The sequence below is a fragment of the Lutzomyia longipalpis genome, chromosome 1 (assembly GCF_024334085.1).
Source record: "Lutzomyia longipalpis isolate SR_M1_2022 chromosome 1, ASM2433408v1".
NCBI lineage: Eukaryota > Metazoa > Arthropoda > Insecta > Diptera > Psychodidae > Lutzomyia > Lutzomyia longipalpis.
Window position 1 is genome coordinate 36,331,363 of NC_074707.1, and position 23,704 is coordinate 36,355,066.

Below are 23,704 nucleotides of genomic sequence, written 5' to 3' on the forward strand. Positions count from 1 at the left end.
TGGAAATGTAACAAAAAAATGTATTTCTAATAAAGACGAAAATTTTTTTTAAACATTTACGCTTATGCCCCAATTAAAGTAAATTGTACTTAATTTGATAAAACAAATTTACATACAAAATTATTTCTATGCCATCGACAGTAAGTGGACAATATACATATTTAGCCGTAATTAAATACTAAACCAAAGAGTATCAACGTCAATGCAATTAAAAGTTTACGTCACACAAAATATTGTTGAAAAGTTTGCGTTCTCCTTTTTTGTTGTTATTTTAATCTCAAAACGCAAAATGCGGGATAATTTAATCTTTGAGTAATTATGCAAAATTAATTGGTCTATTTTGTGGGTTTTATTAGGTTTTTTCTTCACTCATTTTTTTTTTAATTCACATCAAAATATTAAATTTTTACAAAAAATAAAGTAGCAAATGCCAAAAGCTTTTTATGAGACTATGAAGGATGATTTATTTCGGTTTTTTCGGATTCTTTAGTTTTCTTTTCTTAAGTATGTTGCGAGCATGGGACTAATATTTCAATTATTATATATTTATTTAACAGTCGTTTAAGAATAACTGGATTATCACACATTTATAGGAATTTTATAGTTTTTTTATTACTTTAACTGACAAAGTTTTTATTTTTCTATTAAAATCATTAGGTTCTGATTAAATAAATTATTTATTTATTAAATAAAAATAATTTTATTCTAATTGTTTTATTAAGATTTTCAAATCTATTCCTTCCTTCTTTTTATTCTTCAGATCTGTAACACACATCCTGATTTCTAAAAAAAAAATTCTTTAAAAAATAATATTTCCTTTATATAAAAAAAAATCATCTTCACATTTTTCGTTTAAACTTTAAAGTTTTAACAAAAACCTTCAGTTTTAAAAGTTCCTAAAAGAAAACTTTATTTCTTCTAGGAAAAACTTTTTATTGTCTCTTAAATGTTTTCTTGCAAACGTTTTTCTTCAAAAAGAAAAAAAAAGGTAAAAAGAAGTCGTAAAGAAAGTTTATTTTGAGGAAATAAAGAAAGTTTCAAAAACTCGTTTTATGGGATATTAAACAACTTCCTTACAGTTCAATTTTTTTCCCAAGAAAATATTTTCTTTGCCAATAAAGTTTAGTTAAAAAAAAAAACACTAAATTTCCTTTTTTGTGTGATAAAATGGATAAAATTCTTATCGTGAATTTTTGTTTAATATATTTTCATTTAGTAATATATATATAATATTTTTTAAATATATAAAATTGTTTCAATTTATCACTCTTTAAATAGATAAAGCTTTGGATTCATTTATGTGTCACAACAATTTTATATATAAACAGATATATAATGACTTTACATGCTTTCATTTAGCAAAGATTAAGAAGGAGATTACGAGTGAAAAAATTTCTATATTATAATAAGTTTTTTAATATATAGAAATGTTTAAATAGATTTATTTTTAAAACTTTATATACAGGATGTATATATATTTTGGCTAATTTTGAAAAGTTCCACGATAAGCTTTAAAAGCTCAGACACTCAATTGTTTTTCATGTTTCAATATATTATGTATGTATATGAGATTTATGTTTTCTTTTTTTAAGTAAAGCCTGAACAAATGTTGATTTAAGTTGATTACATGAAGATTTTCTTTTACATAAGATTTTCCTTTTGTAAATATTTTTTTTACTACACAAATTCCCTTTCTACGGCTACTGAACTTTGGGACTGTGCGTTGCTTTGTACAGTTTATATTATTTAATTTCATTTTGTTCAATAAATGCTTAAAATGTAGTGAGATTAACATGTTTTTAAATGGATCCTCCGGTTAATTATATAATTAATTCTACACGGATTAATATAGGATTAATATCTTCTTGTTTCTTATATACATATACAGCATCCCAATGCGAAATTGCAGGACAAAAATCATTCGTTGTTTTATTTTCTTTTTTGTTTCTTCGCTACAAAATATTCCGCAGCAAGAATTTTGCATTAATGTTTTATTTCATTTTTGATTTCTTTTGTTTTTTTACCTCTTTTTCGTTCCTTCTCTTGTTTTATTTACTTCACAAAATGGTCCCTATGAAAATTAATAACAAAAAGCTTTACATGGCCATAAGAAAGTTTTTTTTTTCAATTTGTCTTATGCAGTTTTTTGCACATTTCTAACTTTTTTTTTACCCTTAGTATGTGCTTTATTCCACTAAATTCGATAAATTACTCTTAAGGGGGCAAATGTCTAATTTAATTACATACATATGTATACATTTATAATTATATATAATTTATAAGAACAAAAGGAAGACATCAAATTACATCCTCTCTCGTAGCAATAAAAAAAAATAACAGAGGTCATTTTTTATGACAACTATTAAAGATCTCTGCTGTTATATATTCATCAAATTAACTCGCACATAACCATAAAAAGAATCCACCTCTCGATATTAATGCATGCTCCATATGTAGATTACACTGAGGAGCAAATTTTTGCTCATTTCCATACACAAAAGGTACCTTTCGCCACGCGATTTGAATACAAGTAACACGCATTTCTTGGCCGTGAATGGCAATGTATTCACCTTGAGAAGAAACTTCCCAAAAAAGGAAAATGTACTGGTAAGCTGACCAAGCTTACGGGAGCTGTGTTTCTTTCAGTGTACCAATTTTGTGAGAGCAAACTAGAACGCGAATTAATTTAAATACGCGCAAAGTCGGGAAAAGTTGAAAAGTCATACCCTAAGAAATGTTTGGAAGGCCATATCTCGAGAACGGATCCATAGATTTTCATAAATTTTTTTTTGTTTGAAAGGTCTTGAAGTCAGCTATAACATATCGAAAAATGAAAAAAATTTATGTCGCCATTTTCGAAAAATTCGAGTTCGAAATTTTCGAAAACTTTGTTTTTGACTTTAGCGCCTCTTGCGGTCATTTTTCGAAATTGCAATGTTCTAGACATTTGTAGGGCTTCACGAAACCTTTCATTTGCGCTTGAGTTGATCAAGATCGGACTTGTAGAACCCGAGATATGACATGCCAACTTTGGAAGGCTATATCTCGAGAACGGATCCATAGATTTTCTTCATTTTTGGCATGAAGCTAGATAATATGGTCAGCTACAACATATCAAAAAATGAAAAAAATTTATGTCGTCGTTTTCGAGATATTCATCGAAAACTCATTGAAAATTTTGTTTTTGATTTTTGGCCCCCTAGCGGTCACTTTTGAAACTTCGGATGTTCTAGAGAGTTGTAGGGTTTGTTGAGATCTTTCATTTGACCCCGGGTTGATCAAAATCGGTCAAGTCGTTTTCGAGTTATGGTCGATTTTCGATGAAAAATTGTGGCGGCCATATTGACTAAACGGCTTGACCGATTTTGGAAAATGAGGTATCGTTGGAAAGGTCTTGATGGCCCCTACAACATATCAAAATTTCAGCCCTCTAGCTATAATAGCGGCTGAGATATAGCGAAAACAAAATTTTGAGGTTATTCAAAATGGCGGACGGGGGGGTGGGGGGTAAAATTTGACATCATAATCGGATGTCTTCCAGTCGATATTTAAACTTTGCCGTTTACCGCAAGTCTCTATCTATTACCGTTCTCTCGCAATTCAGTCGTAAACCACGGCCGGACGGACGGCCGGCCGGCCGGCCGGCCGGCCGGAAAAAATTTTTTTTGGCGCATACGTTTTTTGGAATGTGGGGACCCTAATTCGTGCTCATCCCAAGTTTGAGCCCGATCTGACGACTTTCGATTTTGCTCGGTACACAAAAGCTGTGTCTGAAAGAAACACAGCTAATTAAAGTGCATTTCCAACCCTCTATTTTTGGAACTATATAAGCACACAGGAGTGCCAAAGTAAGATGTAGTTTTTATGGTAATGAACTTTACTCAAAGCTTTATGCATTATAAAACTTTCAGCACACTTGCGTGCCACAAAGTTTTTCCCAGCATGTAACAAAGAACTTAAGAAAAAAAATCGTCTAAAATGGAAAGTTATTTACAACGACGTTCCTTCAATATATGGAAAGTTTTTTAATTTAAACATCACTCGAAAGTTCCACATAAATGTCTCAATTTAATCAACCGATAACTTATTTTCCTTGAGGGTGGAAGGTTTTCCATACTATGTTGGTATACAAAACCCTTTGGGAAATTGTAAAGTTTCTCGAAGGAATTAATTTAATTTACAAACTAGAATGCGGAATTTCGGAAAAGGATGAATACATCCTGCACATTCCTTGTGCATTCCATTTAGTCTATGAATATAGTTAATGAAAGTTGAGAAGTTTGAAGAAACTTTCAAAAGATTATTCTGTGAATAAGTGAAAATTTCACGGAAAAGAAAACCATAGAATTTTCTATGCTTTTATATTCTTCAAAACATTCTTGGGAAATTTGTTTAATACCATTAAAAAAAACTTATCCAGGTGGATTGTGAACAAAACTCTCATAAAAATGATTTTAATTACTTGTTAAACTTCAGGGTTAAAATTGTTTATGTTTCTTATAAAAGAAAACATAGTTAATACGTCATAAAATTTTGTAAAAGAAAATGCCTTTGATAAAATTTCAAGAACCGTTGTTATGAATAAAATACACGAAATTCATTTTTTACGCGACATGTATAGAATTATGCAAACATAAAAAGTTTACCCGGCTGGTCCAGGAACTAATGTCGATTTTACTTGATTTTTTTTTCTTCAAAAATTAAGCGTTACGTTTCGTTCAACAAATTTGAAAATGGCGATTTTTCAGTAAGATTCTTCGTTAATTAATTTATATTTAAAACTGACATTTCGGGGTATACAGGTCCTTTCTTAGGGCCATTCTACAGCATTTGATAAGCCCTGAGGAAGAACTTATAATAATCTGAAACGTCGGCTTTAAATAAAACTTAATTAGCTAGGTTTCCGACTGAAAATCCGCCTTCTTCAAATTCTTAAATTAATTCACGATTGCTTGATTAATTACTATCCGAGTTTTTATCCAATTCGTCGGAATATATTTGTCAGCCGGGTAACTGTCAAAAGAGTACTTCATAGCGATTTTTTACAGCGTATAAAATACGATTTATCGTCAAACGGATTGAAGTGTCTAGTCGCATTGAATGTGTTAAAATGTATACCTAAAAGTAATCTGAAATATTTTTATATTTAGTAAAATTTAATGTTCCGACTATATGAGCAAAATTATGCTCCTCAGTGTACCCCATAGACGACTTCGCAATTAATCGTATACTCCCCAACAAATTGCTATGTCTCTCTAACATAAAATCTACATTAAACACTTTTTTTTTTCATTTCTAACCATTAAAGCGTAATAATTTACATTTTGGTCACTTTGTTTTGATAAAATATATCTCATTTATAAAAAACACAGTTTAATTTACACGTAATTTATAGTTTATACAAAAATAGCTGCGACATTCACAGCAAATATACACAAAAAGTTCTGTAATATAATGATTTAAAACACCCTTAATTTTTTTTGAACTACAACATTTTGGTTAATATAAAATTATCTTTATGCTACAAGTTTTTTCTTTAAGCACATTCCCAAGTAAGATTCCTTTGAGAAAAATTAAGAACAAAAAAAATGTAAATAAAATTAAACCCATTGTGTGGCTTCATATCACAGGATCTGATGCATATTTATTTTTGTTTATTCTTGTGCTCCTAGTTATTTTTAATTCTTTTTGTATATAGAAAAGAAAACTACTTTTTTGTTTGCTATTTTAATTAATAAGATTGAAGAAGAGAGTGATTTGTCAGATTTTAATATGTTTTTGGTTTCTGTTTATTTATTTTTTCTTAAAGAGAAAATTATTCGAGATTGTTTTTAACAGGAAAGATTTTTTTCATTTTAAAAAGGGACATAGAACAATTTAATTTAAAACGTTTTAAATATTTCTCTTTCTATGCGATAAAATTCGAATATATATATTTTTATTTTTAAAAAATGAACCTCAAATGCAACGTTTTTAAGGAAAAAAACTCCAGTTGTATGCCCCTTTGAGATTTGATTAGTTAATTTTTTGTCATAAGCGTTAAAACTTTTTGAAATATTTAGCATAAGAAATCTACTTAGTAGTGCAATATCTCTATACTACTGCTGTACATCGTCCTCTGAAACAGGATTTTCACTCGATGAAGGCATGCCTTCTTTAACAGACGGTAGTAGGTTATCGCTGGAGAGTTGCCTATTATGTGTGGCGTAGATTTAAAAATAGCAGAAAAGGTTTTTTTTTCACATTAGAAATGACCGCAGAATAGATCGATTAGTGTTTGTGATAAATTGATTTGAAAGCAACAATGAAGATGGAAAAAAATTCTATAAATACCTCTCAGATGTGTGGTAGACTCCTGGAGCAGAATTGGAGCGTCCAGCTCGTGTAAACTTCTCCAGGCGCGATCTGCCCCGTTGTGAGGCTCGCCCCGAAACAGTCTTCGTGATAAATGGATTTTGGAAGGAGTGTTTCTTAAGCATTGTCTTAATTAGTATAAGCGTGTCTAATTTTGGAATGCTCTTCACAACGCTACTCATATCTTCATCACTAATTTGTATTAAGCGACAGTTGTCTTCCTCGGACGGAAGATGGTGCAAGCCATTGGCCGTTACCCAATTGTGAACCTGAAGAAATTTAACCAAATTCATATTTGAGGCATAACTCTTGAAAATAACTGATTTTGTGAATTAATTTCTTCTTGAAATGCTTCATTTTAATATAATCAAAATTTCTCAGTTATTTGCATACCTTTAGGCGCAATTATATATTACAGTCAATCTGTTTATTAAGTCTACATGGTAATCATGTTTGTTAAATGTCAACATAAAATCCCAAAAACATCATTTTTATTCATATTTTTATTTTCATTATACCATTTTATCTACCTCCTTGGTACCTACATATATTTTTTATTATGTGCAAATTTTATTATTATACCAAATTGCGCCTGAAAGCAAACATCAAAAAATATATTGTAATAAATTCAGAATATTTTTTCCAGTAGATTTATTTCATTACAAAATGGGCCGAATACTGGCGCCCACGGACATGTGACAAAACAATTTAAATTTATTCTAAAATTATTGATTATTTATTCCGTGTACAAACTTTATATACTCCCAAAATTCACCTAAAAATATGCAAAATGTAATAAAATTTAATTCGCAATAAATTCAAGGATAATATATGTATCTATTCATGAAAGTTCCACAAATAACTTTAATTTTAAAATTAAATTACAGAACAATTCTTTTCTCTCTCTCTCTCTCTCTATTTTTCATTCTCATCACGTTACTTCCGACTTTCGCCTAAAGGTATGCAAATTGGTACAAACTCGACTTTTCATTAGTTTTTTTTTCTATCTCTGTAAATGCACTCAACACACGCTATACAACAAATGGCAAAGGGAAAACGTCTTACCTTAATTTGCGGAAGATTAATTCTTAGATTGGGATCTTTTTGTAGAATTTTCGTAATCAAATCTTTGAGATCTGATGAGATTTTTGGTTCAGTAGGAAACACAATATCGTCATTTTTTATCTTTTCATAAACAGCAGGAACTGATTTGGCCATAAATGGGACATTCCCAAAGACAAGAGCATACAGGGTGGCTCCAAGTGCCCAAATGTCTGCAGCTTTTCCATTGTAGGAATGCTTTTACAAAGAAAAAGGATGAAAAGAATAGCAAAATGAAATGCAAACACTCTCAATTGCGGAAGGATTCTGGGTGAAAAAGGACATTTCAACTACATCCTACTATATAACCAACCTGTCCCAGATGAAGTGTTTCCGGTGCTCGAAAAGCCGGTGTTCCAGCAGTCGATCCATTATTCATGGCAGCATCTTCACCCAGAAATTCATTGCACACCCCCAAGTCGGCAATTTTTACCCTCCCGCACTCCCCAAGGAGCAAATTCCCCGGCTTTATATCGCCATGAATTATTTTTTGGTAGTGTACTAAAGTAAAATTATTATAATAAGCAATGGGAAAAAGGAAGGGGGTGGAGGTTTTTTTTCTACTCACAATACTCCAGTCCAAGGAGTGAATCCCTAAAGACACTCCAGCATCGTTCTTCGCTTAGTGGCTTGTCTGTGGGAATGCTGAGTACTTCGCCTTGCTGAACCAGTTCAAAGGCCAGGTACAGGGAATCCTCAAGAGGATCATCCATGACTTCTATCAGTTTGACCACATTTGGATGATCCAACTAGAAAATCATGCAAATTTTTGATCTAAAGAATTCTTTTTGGGAAGAATACAAAGGGCAGCAATTGAACTGCAATATTAGATTTTTTTAGGATATTTTTAAGGACAAGAAGTTTTGATTTTTTGTACCTTTTCGTGGCATTTCTTTAATATCTACTCATAAGTCTATTATTAAAATAATTAAAATCGTGTTCTCCTTCTCGGCCATTTTGTATAACAGTTTTATCAAAATCGGATAAAACTGTTATAATCAAGGATATTTTGACATGTTGATGAAAATTTCGGTTGGTTTTTTATGTAGATGTGGAAGGAGATGATTTAGGTTCTTTAGCAATTTCTCAAACAATTTCCATACGACGTTCCGAAGATTTCATTCTCTCTTCATCAGGCCTACAAAGCCTGTTACATACAGATATAATATGAGTTTGATTTATATAACAAAACTCAACTCGTAATCACATAATTTCGGGCAATATTCTTTACATTCCCAAGGTTCCCAAGTTATGACCTCTAATTATTTGTATTTCATTCTTTGCATACATCCAAAATTAGTCGAAAATTGAATTTGCCATCAATTTGACGGGTACTTTGGTAAACAAATCAATGTGCGATTTGCTACATCGATTGCTTCACTGAATACATTTCCATTTCCGTGTCCCATGTTAACGTACTCAAAAGCACGGCATATAATCAAACAAACACTTTGCATATTCAATTAGTGAGTCCAATGAAGCAGACACACTGTATATCTCTCCTATACGTTCAATGCCACCACATTTTATCAAAACATCCTCTCATATTCCCTGACTCTAATTAATTGACAAATTAAATGCCAATAAAATTATCACTCAAGCGATATTTTACAGCAAATTGATTTTATGATAAATTGCAGATCAATTGTTACATTCTGTGGGATTTTTCTTACCTTTTTGAGCACCGCAATTTCTTTGTAAACCCTATCGAGGGGAGATGTGGGCTTCCTTGGTCCTCGTGAGAGGATTCCCGCTTTCCTTAGGAGTTTTCTCTTTGAAAGAATCTTCATGGCGTAGTGTGTTGAGTCTTCCTCGGAGTAAGCTAACTTGACAAGTCCATAGGATCCCTAATATTCACAAAAAAATATTTTTTTGTGGATTTCCTTTAATTTAAAATAAATAAAAAAAGTTTTATTTTTACCTGGCCAATTGAATCAAGGAGTTTGTACTGATTGAGCTGCAAGAAGCTCCCCGACTGTTCGATGGATATCCTACTGGATTCCCTGAGAGGTGTTCGGCGCCTCCCAAAACGAGGACTCCCATACGGGCTACCGTATGGGCTGTAAGGAACATTTGGATAAATGGGCCGTGTTTGTTCTAACGTACTAATCTTCCCCATATTTTCCCGCGCCAAACTATCCCGGGATTTGGCAAAATACTCCGCACCCTCTCCCGTGCGGTCCTCAACAATGTCGAGAGATTGAGTTTTTGGGAGTAGTCGACTGTGGGACGATGGATGCGGCGGTGGATGAGGGTACTGCCCCCCAGGATTAGCGTGCGATTTGGGTATCTCAGGGGGTTGTTTGGGTTTCTCAGCTTGTGCACACTTCGAGGGTGGTTCGGTTGTTGTGGTTGTGCCTACGGTTGCGTGTCTAGAATCATTTTCCAGCTGAACTTTCGCTGCAAATTCACAGCTCAGCGTCTCATCGCTCAATTTATTTCCCCTGTGATTTGCCGCTTTCGTCTGTTCTGCCAAATTACTTTTTGCTATTTCTGCATTCCTCGGCGATTCGCTTTTAAGTGGACGACTAAGTGCTAAGGACGTATCAGTGCTAGATGAAATGCTTTTGCTATTTTTGCAACCAATAGAAATATCAGAAATCATTGTATCCTCCATCTCCGATGCCTTATTTCTGTGGGGGAAAAAGCACCATCTCGCGCATTAAAACAATATCCGTGGCTAAATTAATTGAATTTATCGCCTCTGGGAGCATTAGGAAGGGTCGTCTGTGGTAGGAAATATTGCTACTAATAGTTCTTTTTATTTGATTAAATAATTTTCCATTTTTTTGAGTAAAGAATATTCTTTAATCGATTTTTTTCTTTTTAAATGAAAGAAACTTTAGAACATTAGAAGGAGAGAAAGGAGTTTACTCGCTTCCATAAGAAAAAAGCTTTTATATAGGAAACAATAGGAACGCGTAACTTTTAAAAGAATAAAAAAAAACCTTCAGGCATTCAATTTTCCACTGCGATAAGCTATAGGAAGATGGTGTAAAAATTAGCTTCAAAATGCAAAAAATACGTCGAATTTTGTAATGTTTTTTGTAAGAGTATTTTTCTCCTTCAAGAAACTAAATCTAAAAATTGTAAATTCTTGTCCTAATGTTGAAAAATAAATTTCTTCCCTTAGTACCACTGAGGAAGGCGTGGTGTAACGCCGAAAGCTTTGGGATAAAGATTCGTTTCCTTAAGACCCGCACTCAATTTATTGACGCCCCCGGAAGGAGAAAAATACTCTTACAAAAATCATTACAAAAGTTTCCGTCAAGAATTTAGTAATTAAAGTCGAATTTTGTCTTTTTTAATAAATAAAAGCGCACAAAAGTTCGAATTTTATGTATCACGATTTTCATCCAATTGCTACAGTTTTTGAGAAATTGAATTAATATCAAAGGCTTAATGAAAATTTTTAAATTTTCCAGTTTCACTCTGTAATATCTTTAACCATCATATCAAAACACATAAACTTTTAGCTTATCATCACTTAACTTCATAATAATATTGCTAAATTGATTATAAACTGTTTTATGTTAAGAAATTTTTCAAAATTTTTTCGAAGTTTGATTTAAATAAAAATTGTCTATAGGGCAATTCTCAACAAAAATTCTTGAATTTTAGTACTTATAAAAAATTGCAAAAACTCTCCCTTTAACAGAATCAATTTGAATTTTATGAAAATTAATATTTTTAAAATTATTTTTAAGTGCTTAAAGCCGACAAAGAAAATTCTCTCTGTGTACTAAATATACATATATTTATAGTACAAAAGACAAACTTTGGTTAATTTCTTAACTTAATTGCGACACTTCGAATCAATTTATTACACTCATAAGATTCATTAAAATTTTAGAAATAATGATGTCAATAAAAGAAATTAATTTTCACGTTCTTTTTAGCTTCCATGTGCCTCCAATTAATTCTCAAACACTCTCAAATTCTCATTGAAAATCTATATAAATAAAAAAACTAAAGATTTATGTTGACTTTTAATTAAAATAATATCACACCTCTAGCTTAAATAAATACCCACATAAATTATATAATCCGTATTATAGAATAAACATAAAATATGTGTGAAGAAATGCAATAAAATGTCCCAAGACGACTCACCCCACTGTTGTGCGTTGAAAATCAAAGAAAAAAATATTAAAAAAAAAAACCAGAGAGGCTCTTATATTGATTTTTCTTGAAACAATGCCTGCAATACTGACCTCGGGACGAAGGCAAATTGCACCTGAGAGCCTGAAAAGAGCAGAACAGTGAATGAAGCGCTTTATTCTGTATGGTGCTCCAACAATAAATCAAATTTAAATTATCGAACATGAAGGCGACTTAATTATATGTGGAATACACTACTAAAATAGTAATTACGCTCCTCCATTCGTGCACACAAACACTCTCTGTGTGGAAATATTATTAGCCAGCATCTCGGCTCTATCTGTAGAGTTTAAGAAAAAAATCTAAGAGAGAGATATCTCTCCTTGCCGCTAATAAAAGTACAATTTGAATTACAATCTCATATTGATTTATGTATTTATTCACTTTAATTCTATACTTTTTCTGGAGATGTGGCGTGTTGTATAATTCCATTGTAGTTTTCTTCTCTTTTTTTTTTGTATCCATATACGTAGGTACAACATGTAACACCCCATATAAGCTTATGTAAGCGCTAAATTTGGCACTTTTGTGAAAAAATAATGGCCTTTGACGAAAATTCTTGTGTATTAAGCAAATTATGGTATAAAGAAATTTTTCCTTATTATGTACAGCACACGACACATTTGTGTTCCTTAATCAAAAAGCCCCATCCGCATGCTATGTATACCTACATACATATAATTTTATATTGACATGTAATTCTTTTTTATCCATCACATCAGAGAGAATGTGGAATAGGAAAAGAACGCGCAAATATATTGTTTTATTTCTCGTTTTTTTTTTCGTGGTCCCAAAAGCGAATCTATATTATTATTTATTCCCTTGGCGAATGGTATAAATTTTTCGCGTGCAATTGAAGTTGATTAGAGATAAGAAAGCAAATTACGAATTTATTTAGAAGAGAGAGAAAATGTTATTTTCAATACTTGCGGCAATTTGATGGGAGCCTTATCGCCACAGCGTTGAATTACGTATTCATTGCATGTATTCAAAGGTCGTGGATTTTTTTTAACGAAAAAAAAATTAAATTTATTATGTTTTTCACACATAACAGGGTGACTCGAGAGATTATACATATCGTACATATGTATATCCGTATATGAAATCCCAGCATCAGTGGTTTGCATAATTTCATTACGCAAGCTCGACTGGGAAACCCAGAAGGGAAGGCCAGTAATGTAATCAAGTAATTTATCCGAGAGAGACACAGAGAGTATGATGTATCTCAGCAAGATCAGAAAATAAGCCTGGGGATGGCTTTTAGTAATTTCTCATTAATTCTTTGCTTTTACAAGTGACGGAGAGATTTAATTAATTATTAATTGTATGATAATTTTACAAATGAAGATCTCTCCATGTAAGGAAATTTTATTTTCAACGCTTCAGAGAATGTCTTACACTGTGCAACGAAAGTTTGATGATAAATTATTTAAAGGAGTGTTGAAGAAATTTTATTCTATTCCTAAAGACAGATTAAAAGAATCCTCTACAAGAAAAAATATTTTAATTTTCAGAAAAAAAAAGTTTTCTATGCCGAATGAGTTCACTAACCCTTTAAATGAGAATTTTGGAGGCTCTTAAAATTAAGAAAAATGAAAAAAAAAATAACCAATCGCGGTATTTATTGAAGAAACCAAAAAAAAAGTCATTTAATTTATTCCGATTCATTGAAAAAGTTGTGTTCAATATTAATTTTAAATACGGAGAGATAAAATATAAAAAAAAATCAAAACATAAAAAAAAATTAAGGAATTTAATGGACTTGTGTAATAAAACAAGTCATGGTGATAAGGAATTCCAAAAAGTTATTAAATACTTCACAATCAGCTCTGAATTTTAAGAATACGAAGAGGTCGATATTTTTGGAAGAACTTTTATTACTATTTTAATTAGAACCAATAAAACGTGAAAATATTCATCTTATTCTTAATTGAAAGACTAATTTGGAACATTAATAATAATGTAGCCAAATAATAAATATAAACAAAGATGAGCTACGTGACAAATTCTTCACAAATAGAGTTAATTGAAGAATTTCATAGATGCAGGTTTATGGCCAAATATAAATATGACAGGAACGTAAAAGAAATATGAATTTTTATAGTCTCCCACCGGCAAAATTATGAGAAATGTGAGGAAAGATCGGGTCGTAAAACTGATTAGTTCTCCTTTCTTATGTACTATATTTATTTAACCGTAAAGTACTTATTTTAGAAACGTGCTCTACATATGATTTTACTCATTTTACTTCAATTTTAACTCAAATATGACAAAGAATTATTTTTAAAGCATTTTTTTCGAAGTTTGACTTCAATATTTTCGCGAAAACTATCCTCTAAAACGATTTTTTTAATTATGAAGTTCTAAATTTTAGAAGTTCCAAAATTCTTTCTTTAATCGAATCTATTGTGCTTTTGTGAAAAGAAAAACCTATTATGCCATTTTTATGCGCTCAATAAAATAAAATAAATTAATTAATAGTACAATGAACAAACTTATTAGAATCTAAAGTTTTAGGTGAATTTATTTAATTTTCTGGAACCTTATAAACCCAGATATTAAATTTCTTACTAATTGTTGGAAAGAATTCTAAAAATAACGAAGGAAATAACCTTATGGACTCTTCAAAATATGTAGTCTAGCAAAGTCAAATCTCAATCAATATTCTTGAAATTTCGTGTATAGAACTTCTCTTGATCTTTCTCAAACCGAATCTATTCTTTTAAAGAGTTATGTATGCTCTTGAAAATTTTAAGCTTATGTTGTACAATGTGTAAACTTGACAAATAAAATTTAATTTCTTTTATTGAATTTCTTGAACGCATTTCAAGTCCATTTTTGGGCAATTCAGCAAAAATTTCGCTACACAGTGTAAATCTGACGACGGACATTGAAATTTATTGGTAAATCATGTTGAACCGAAATTAGCTATGGATAGATCCGTTTCCAGTGAAAGAGTTACCTACATACATATGTATACATAGTAGTTTTCCCACCAAAAGAGTGATATTTCCAAATATCGTGCTGACCTTGCTCAAGAAAATATTTTTATGAGCATTCCAAGTTTTACCGCAAAGATCCGGGGGCTTCTCATTAACTTATTGACTATATATGTACGTACATATATATTGCAGATGGGGTTTACTTTTTTTATGTAGATATGTACATTACTTTATTTCGTTCAATGGAATCACTCATGCAGAATAATACCTTATCCCATGAGATCGTCAACACATTTTCCTACTCACTGAATTTTCACTTCCACTTTACTCTCTGAATCACTTTTTTTGCCAATGCTCTCTCCTTTGGCAATCCCTTTGATTAATCAGACAGAGGAAAAGCGCCCCATTTAGTTCATCCCCCTTTTGTGCGTCGTCATTTAAATGATACCGAGAGTACTGAATGGAATTTCCTTCGGCAAATTGTGTGCTGTGCGCTCAAACTATCAACCACACGACGCCAATTACGCTTGACTTTGCTTTGGGGATCATTAAAAATGTATATAATTGGAAATAATGATTCCTACCTATGCCTTTTGTTGCCATCCGCAATCAGCTGTTTCTCTTGGCTCAGCATTGATTTTTCTCGAGACTCCGCACCCGATGGAGGCGCCGTGACATTATTCTCCGATGCGAGCGTCCTTGTTTGTCTCCACCTTCACCTTTTTTTACCACACTCGCCACACAATATATCTCTTTTTTTATTCTCTGTTATTTTTGGAGGAAAATTTCACACTCGCAGGAGATGAGTTATCGATATTTTCACGTACCAGCACAATCACTGCACACTTCTCACATCGTCTAACCACCAATCTGGTCCATGTACCATTCACATATTGCCAAAGCAATGTCCGGAGATGGTGCTCGCGACTCAACCGAAAAAGGTGGCCTCTTCTGCGTAATATCGAGGCACGGAGAACTGAAAGATAAATGGACATCAGGCAGGCACCGCCAATCTTCCAAGTATTGCTCGTGAGCCCCTCTTCTCTCTCTCGAAAAAGAGAGTAGTCTCTCAATGAGAGTACCAATACAAAGCTTTTATTGGGTAGTGGGGGCTTGTAGTACGTATTGATACATATAGCAAGAAGAGCTTTCAATGTGTTCAAAAGTTCACAAATATTTATGTGGATAATCCAAAGCAGGAGCTTTGTATGTAGTTGCGATACTACAATATTTACTTCATGAATGATACCAACACGTTGTAATTTAATTAATTAATTTCACAACCACATTGAAACTTTACTCTGATTAATCTTGAGATTAATAGCAAAGTCTAAAACTTTGAAATGATCTACATTAATTTAACGTTCAAAGTTTTACTTCGAATTGTGAATATTTTGAATCATTAAAACTATTTTGGCTATTTTATGCATTAAAATGTGTTATTTTATTCATTTTGAGAGTATGGAGATCGCATAAAAATATTTTTTTCTCAGAAAATCAAAGAACTCAGTTGGAAGAAGCTTTTTAGAACTTTTATTAAAGGGGCCCTCACTTTTCGTTTCTGCGGTATTGCAAAGCTCGAAAGTCTCCCAAATATGTTTTTCACGGTTTTAAGCTTAAAGAAGGATTAAAAGTGAAATTCTATCCTTAAGGAACAATATCATTATTTTTTTGCATGAAAAATAGGAAAAATGAATTTTCTTCTATTTGCGCAAAAGTTGTATGACCGCTATTAATAGGTATGTACACTCACATAAAAAAATAGTATATTTTTAAAGCCCTTAAGGGGCAAAATTAGAAGTAAAGGGCATCATCTTCTTTGTTTAAGATGAACAAGCCGAAAAAAAGCTAAAATTCTGTTGCAAAATTTTATTTTTTCTTTAAAGCAATGAAACTTTTAATAGAAAATCAAAAATGGTATTCTTTTTTAGTTAAAAGATTTTTTTCCAAGTTTTTCGCACACGTTTTAATAAATAATCCTTTTGTATTAAACTATGTAATGCATGAAAGAAATTAAAATTTTTATATCTTTATGATGCATTATCTTTTTTTATTTAATAGAAATTTTTTGAATGATTCGGAGATTTGTATAAATTCTTTGAAGTATTTTCGTTCATTTGTGAGCATATCATAAATATAATTGCTTTTAGCTATATCTGCAGATCCGGGTTCAGTTTATGAATAGGAAGGTAAACTCACGCGCACTAAGCTTATTTTGATAAGGGCCTATCAATGAATGACGCCCATATCTATTGAAGAGCTATAAATTGGGAAGTCAGTTCAGTTTTAGCGTCAAGTGAAACCGCATAGTTTGATTTTTGTGCCTTTTTTGAATAAGTTCTTTTGGAAATAAAACAAGAGTGTAAAAGAATGACTGATGCAGAGGGAAATCGATCAAATCAATATGAATTAACACCACCGGAGTTTCTCAATCAAGATTTTCTCTTAGATGTTTTACGAAGCGTGGAAAATGATAAGGGTCTTGTGGTATGTTTTTGTTATTAACTTATCAATTTTAAAACAATTTATCATTAATTTGTAAATTAATTGTTTTAGATAAAAGACCTCAACATAGCTCCCGGTACTAAACCAGGTGATCACTTTGCAAGTATCATGTTCAAAGCGAGGATTTCCTATAGAACAAGAGGTAAAGATGTAACATCCAGGTCATTTGTTATTAAAACTAAACCCGTTGCGGAGGGAATGAAGAAGGAAATGTTCAAGGACTCGCCTATTTTTGAAAGAGAAATCGACATGTACACGAAAATTCTTCCTGAAATGACACGAATTATGGAATCCATTGGAGATCGTGAACAGATAGCTCCAAGGTAAGTTTTTTTTTTAATTCTTGAAAAATTCCTCATTTTTTCTCTAATTTTTATCTTTCCTTTTGCAGACTTCTCTATCATAGTAAAGACCCCATGATTCTCATTTTTGAAGATATAACCATGTTTGGTTATGAGATGTATACTGAATTTTTGGATTTTGAAAATACCGCCAAAATTGCAAAGAAATTGGCAAAATTCCACGCTCTTTCATTCTACATGCACGATAATGTGAGTAATTTTAATTATTTATTTACTTAATTTTCAACTAATTAAATATTTATAATATTGCAGAAATATGTTCATAATTTTGATTTCCCCCAATACAATGGAATAATGTTCACCAAAGACAACATTGACAAAATGCAATTCTTCCTCAGTGGTCTAACTTCGATGAAGGAAGAAGTTGAGGCGTGGGAAGGATATGAGAAGATAGCTGAAAAAATTGGTAGCATCACAGAAAAACAACTGCTCTCATTACTCGATATGTACAAACCAAATCCTGAACCCGGATTCAATGTTCTCTGCCATTCAGACTTTCACATTAAGAACATGATGTTTATCAAGAAAAACGCGGATATTGATAAGATACTCCTACTTGACTTTCAAATGTGCTTCTGGGGCTCACCAGCTCTAGATGTGCTCTACCTTCTCTATGTAATTGGGAATGCCTCCGTGCGACAACGACGCGGGGAAATGGTGAGCATTTACCATAACACCTTCACGGACTACCTAAACCAACTGGGGTGCCTAAGGCAGGGTCCAACGTTGCTTGAATTGAACATTGAACTCCTAAAGTTGGCTCCATTTGAGCTCATCATGGGCATATGGATGCTGCCAATTTTCAGTTTGGACCTCAGTCAATTCGATGCGGCGGCTATTGATAATCCAACACCTGAAGTACTTGCTAATATGCAGAAAATGATTTTCAAAATACCCCCAATTGTGGAAATACTCAAAGAAGTTCTTCCGCCACTTTACTACAAAGGAGCCATGGGATAAAATCTGCAAAGGGAGCAATAATTTCAATTTTAAACCTTAATTTTTGTGTGCTTTTGGTGTTGGAATAATAAATAAATTATTTAATTTTTAAATTTTTATTAAATGCGTTGTTTTAAAAATAAAAGGACCCAATGACCTTTGCACAAACACACAAATGAAGAATGAGGGCCCCCAAAATAATAGTTGTAAAAAGCTTCTTCTAACTGAATTCTTGAGAAAGAAAATTTACTTAAATTGACCAAAATATTGATGATGTTTTCATTAAAATACATTTTTAATTTAATTTCTTACAAAATTCATGCTTTTTTGATTACTTTTTGAAATTGGCGCCCTTTTTGGTACTATTTGCTCAAGAAAAAATGAGATAGATGCATTTCACCACTATCCGTCTCCCTCCCACATTCAGTTTTTCGCAATTTTCTCGCGTTTTCCGCCGAATTTCCCAGCGAAAGTGCGTTTTTTGTGAGCAGGAAACGACGCCGCGTCGATTGGCGTCTCCAGTTCAAAACTCTCAAAATCCGCGCCAGAAAAAGTCGTGCAAATTCCACAAAAAAATCCGGGGAGTTGCGCCACCAAATTTTTACTGAACGTTCTTTGGGCCCCCCTGAGCCACCCGCCAACTTCTGGGGCCCCAAAAATGAGTTTTTCCCGGAAAAATAAATATTTTTAAATTTTTCCTCACGCACACACTCAAAAAAAACTCACCTACACAAAATGCCAGAGTGAGAGGAAAGTATTTTTCTCACACACACAAAGCACAAACTTTACTCTCTATCTCTGAAAGCTCTCCAAAAGCTTCACAATGAAGAGCGGGAGAAATGCAGCATGAATGAAACATTACGTTACGAGCAAACGAGACAACCAATACGAATTTCATTGTTCAGTGTGAGACGCAAGACATTGTTATTGTTTTCTTCATCTCAGAAAGTATAGTTGTCTCATTTTTTCCTCAATCAACAGCGCCATCAGCGGTAATTTTTGAAGCTTTTGGATTTTGGCGCGGTTTTTCTCGCGGAAAGTGAGGTTATTCAAAAACTGCAAACTAAATATTACTTTTTTAAAGAAAAATACATTTTTGAGACATCGAGAGTAGCTGAGAACAATTCATGAGCTTTCAGGAAAATTCTATGAAAAAATTTACGCCTAATTTGCAATATTTCCCGCGAAAATTTTGCGGAAAATGGGAGAAAACTGCGAAAAATCATCCGTGCGAGTGAGACACTAACAGTGAGATGTGTGAGTGAGAGAATCCAGGTGAGATAGCACGTAAAAAATACATTTCCGTCTCACTTCCTCCTCAGCTAACAGCGCCACAAATTGCTGCGGGTGTTTTCAGTAAGAAAATGTCGTCTGCTGCGCAAATTGTGCGTCTTTTTTAGTTGAAAAGAAGCAATATTTTCCAGTGACTCAGTGAAAATCATCATTAATTGATTCACCGCGGAGAATTTGTGTGCAGCTTTGTGGAAAAATTCAAGCGCCTCTGCTGAAAAATCGTGCTGAAAATTGGGAAGGAAAGTTTTGGCGGAAGGTTGTTTTGTAAACAAAACTGGAATTCTTTGTTCTCGCGCTAACTTTTGGAGACTTTGCGCGAGGAATCAGAGAGATTCAGTGGCTTTTCCGGGACGGTTCTGTGCTTCTCGTGTTGTTCCAAGAAGATTAATCCGAGGAAGTTCCAACAAAGGATTTTTGCTTGAGAAATTCTACGGAGAAAGGAGGAAGGAGTTTTTTCTTGAATCTTAAGAACACAGCTGGAGAGATTGCGGAAAAAACGGCGCAGTTTGTGAATTGGAATCTAATTGGGAGGAACTCTTTGGCCAATAAATACCAAATGGCAACTCCAGCAAAGATGGGAGATGATTCGTCATCTCTTGGAGGTTGGTGAACTTTTTTCTTCTTCTTTTCCCCAAATTAATTCCTTAATTAACAATATTAACGTCTCGAGAAAAACCCATAAAATTAGCAAAATTGCTCAAGAGATTTGGGCTTTTCTGCTAACCAGCTGGTGGAATTTTTGTGGGCAGTTTTTCCGCAGCTGTGAACATTTTTCGTCGCACATAAAGAACATTCCGGGTAGAATTCCGCGAGTGTCGCATGCAAATCCCCCGTGAGACAACAAAGAAAGCCCCTCCATCTCACACTCCCTGACCCCCCTGTGCAAAATCTCACTCAAAGGTCCCACCAGAAAAAAAAAATTCGCGTTATCGCTCCTTGGTGGGCTGACAATTGAATTATCATCAAAGTCAGAGAGTTTGGGATTATTTTTCATCACACCCCGTACAAGCACGTAAACAAGAGGAATTTCATGATTTTCTACGACTCACCAGACACACTTTATGCGCAATTACGGGCACGAGAGAGCATTGACAATAAATCGCACGTCCCATGCAAAAGCATAATATTTTGCTAAATGCTTGTAACACGCGAGGATTACTTCCTTAAATTAGTTGGTATACCACAATCGTGGCATACCAAGTATTGTAATCGTCGGAAAAACCGACCACCTCAGATCGGGCTCAAACTTGGTATGAGCACGTTTTAGACATCCCACATTACGAAAATGGTGGTGGAAAATTTTTGATCCGGCCGGCCGGCCTGCCGTCCGGCCGGCCTGCCGTCCGGGACTCCACATTTTGCAATATAGCTCGAGAACGGTAACAGATAGAGACTTCCGGTTTGAAGTTCTCTATAGAAATGTGGGTGTAAAATTTCATTTTTTCACATTTTCAAAATTCAAAATGGCCGCCGTCCGCCATTTTGAAATACCGTCAACCACTTCCCTTATAGTTAGAGGTCTGAAATTTTAGTATGTTGTAGTGCTCAGTGAGACATTTTCATCGATAACTCATACTTGAAAATCGGTCAAGCGGTTTAGCAAATATGGCGGTCTAAAGCAAAAAGTGTTTTTTCGATATATCTCGAGAACGGCTTGACCGATTTTGACCATCTTGGTATCAAATGAAAGGTTTCAAGAAGCCCTACAAATGTCTAAAACATTACAAGTTCCAAAAACATCCGCAAGAGGCGCTAAAATCAAAAACAAAAATTACCTAACTTTAAGGGGCTATATCTCCGAACATCTGTTATAGATTTCCTTTAAATTTTGATATGTTGTAGCCTGACTCAATATCTTTCACCAGTCCGAAAATGAAGAAAATCTATGTCGCCGTTTAGAAGATATATCCATTTGAAAAATTCTTGAATTTGAAAAGTTCTAAGAGCCATATCTCTTGAACGGTCTGTCCGATTTTGCTCAATTTGGCATCAAATTAAAGGTTTTGCAAAACTCTATAACTTTCCGGAACATCAGAAACCTCTAGAACCGTCCCTTGAAGACAAAAAATGCAAAAAAAAACTGTTTTGGTAGAACAAAAATCCGCCATTTTGTGTTCTGGAGGTGACCTTGAAATGTATCGAAATATAAATCAGATTATAGCTTATTTCAATACCTTTCCAAAACTATTTAAGAAATTTCTGTAGGTCTAATAGAACTTAAGATATAAGCATTTTAATCTGTCAAATTGCTAAATTTTACAAAAAAAAATCGACTTTGCCTACTAATTCTACTCACAAATTAAATTACAACGCATAGACTGACCCATCCGCGTTGTGGTATACCAACTCTAATAACTGGACGCGTTATGATTGACTTCTCTTCTTTTTTTACGCTACAAAATGTTGTTTTTTGGCAAGAAATTTTGGCCTTTAAACCCCCTCAGTCAGACGAGGGACATTTAGAGACAATACTGGTGGACTGTGCTGCTTTATATTAGTCATAAAATATTCCATTATTTCCATTTTAATCGTTCTTTTGAAGGAAATTTATTGCTCTGTTTTTGTCTACTTTTATTTTTACCTTTTCCTGTTTTTGTTTTATTAATTATTTTTGTTGATTATAGAGTCGGGAAATATTAATAATAAAAAATATCCAGCTTTATAAATTATTAAAAGAAAACTAAGAATATTTGAAATTTTCTTGAAGTGTATTTTAAAATTCTAGAAAAAAGTCTTAAATAATTTTTAAATAATGTCATTTTTATCTATTTACTCAAAGATGATAACGCAGTAAAATTCGCGAGGTTTTTAAAAAGAATAGAAAACTTTAAAAATTACAAAAATATTTAATGTTTTCATCATAATTTATAAATCTTTTTTCAAAAAATTATTCATCACTGTTTTGCGCAGATACTCAAGATTTTTTTTTGTTTTATGGGTTTTATATTCCTTTAAATTTAATAGTTAGTAATTTAAAAGAGGTTAAAGTGCAATTTCGCCTCAGTTAGAGTTCTTAAAACTCGAAAAATTTGTTCAAAAAATATTTTAATAGTCGTTTTCAGACGTTCTTAGAAAGGCATTTAAACGAACAAAGAAATGAATAATAAAAAGTATAGGTCAGTTTTTTGCAAGATAGTTTTCTACTTAAAATATTAATTTAAAAAAAGTTGTTTAAAGATTTTTTTATTACGGTTTCACACTCTAAATTAAAAAAAAAACTGTTACTACTGTAAAAAGTTGGAAAATAAAATGAAAAAAAACTAATAGGTAACTGAGGTAACTAAATAAAACGTCAGTCAAAAGAATTTAATAATTAAAGCGAATTTAAACAGTAAACTTTATATTTTAGGATTAGTTTCTTTAATTCTATTCTATTTTATTTATTTTTTAATTTAAAAAAGAATTTTAAAAAAAACTTAAAAATTAAGACTTGAATATTTTGCCTTAATTAATTAAAAAAAATCGATGAATTTTTTTTTAACAATCCCTTGAAAATGAAAAAAAGTTTTTCATAATTCTTTTTGTCAGGTTAGTTAGTTTATTGTTTATTTACGTTTTTTATTGGAAAATAAACAATAAAAGAAAAGTGATTAAAACTAATGATTTAAGATCAATACATCGTTTACATAAGATTTCGCATTCCTCTCACACAGAGTTAATTACTTTTCCATATCATTTTTCTCAATCCAATTAATCAATTAATATTTATCATGGAATTGCATTTTTTTTCGCCAAAAGCATCCCCGTATGATATACATAGAAAACCACAGAGCTATTAGTTTTTGCAAGATTGCAGTCTTTATCACCTTGCAACTTGAAATTGAACTTGAAGTATGCAATTTGCAATTAATTGCATTTCCCTTCAAGCATACGAAGCTTTTGCCATTAAATTCAAGAATTAATGACAAATCAAAGAGAGAAAAACTTGTATAATTACATTATGGTTGTTGTTGAGTGTGTGGGAGGTGCGATGTAAACAACAACAAAACTTCTATTCATCTGTCTCCTCATTCTGAGACTTTAATTACCCCACTGTTTATTATTGCT

At 32.6% G+C, this 23,704-nt stretch overlaps 4 protein-coding genes across 5 annotated transcripts in view; 2 read left to right on the forward strand and 2 right to left on the reverse strand.

Annotated features, from left to right (window-relative positions):
* Window positions 1-15,256, reverse strand: LOC129787055 (calcium/calmodulin-dependent protein kinase kinase 1). Its single transcript, XM_055822354.1, has 9 exons — window positions 15,143-15,256; window positions 11,670-11,700; window positions 9,377-10,088; window positions 9,129-9,302; window positions 8,024-8,204; window positions 7,769-7,956; window positions 7,420-7,653; window positions 6,334-6,623; window positions 1-6,192 (listed from the first exon to the last, which is right to left on the reverse strand). The coding sequence occupies exons 1-9, from the start codon at window positions 15,159-15,161 to the stop codon at window positions 6,099-6,101; spliced, it is 1,923 nt and encodes a 640-aa protein (XP_055678329.1). The 5' UTR covers window positions 15,162-15,256; the 3' UTR covers window positions 1-6,098.
* The window catches only part of LOC129787059 (integrator complex subunit 12-like), a 26,607-nt gene continuing 14,572 nt past the window's right edge, over window positions 11,670-23,704 (reverse strand). The window contains exon 3 of the mRNA XM_055822362.1: window positions 11,670-15,534. The gene's annotated coding sequence lies outside the window, so the exon portion shown is untranslated. The remainder of the gene's footprint in view (window positions 15,535-23,704) is intronic.
* LOC129787056 (uncharacterized) lies at window positions 16,821-18,488 on the forward strand. The gene is made up of 4 exons (XM_055822355.1): window positions 16,821-17,045; window positions 17,115-17,386; window positions 17,455-17,614; window positions 17,678-18,488. The coding sequence occupies exons 1-4, from the start codon at window positions 16,929-16,931 to the stop codon at window positions 18,383-18,385; spliced, it is 1,257 nt and encodes a 418-aa protein (XP_055678330.1). The 5' UTR covers window positions 16,821-16,928; the 3' UTR covers window positions 18,386-18,488.
* LOC129787060 (BCL2/adenovirus E1B 19 kDa protein-interacting protein 3) overlaps window positions 19,690-23,704 on the forward strand; it is a 16,738-nt gene continuing 12,723 nt past the window's right edge. The window contains exon 1 of one of the 2 annotated variants that reach the window (XM_055822363.1): window positions 19,690-20,259. In XM_055822363.1, coding sequence (XP_055678338.1) covers window positions 20,214-20,259 — 46 coding nt within the window. In that variant the 5' untranslated portion in view covers window positions 19,690-20,213. The remainder of the gene's footprint in view (window positions 20,260-23,704) is intronic. The other variant, XM_055822364.1, reaches the window with a different exon arrangement.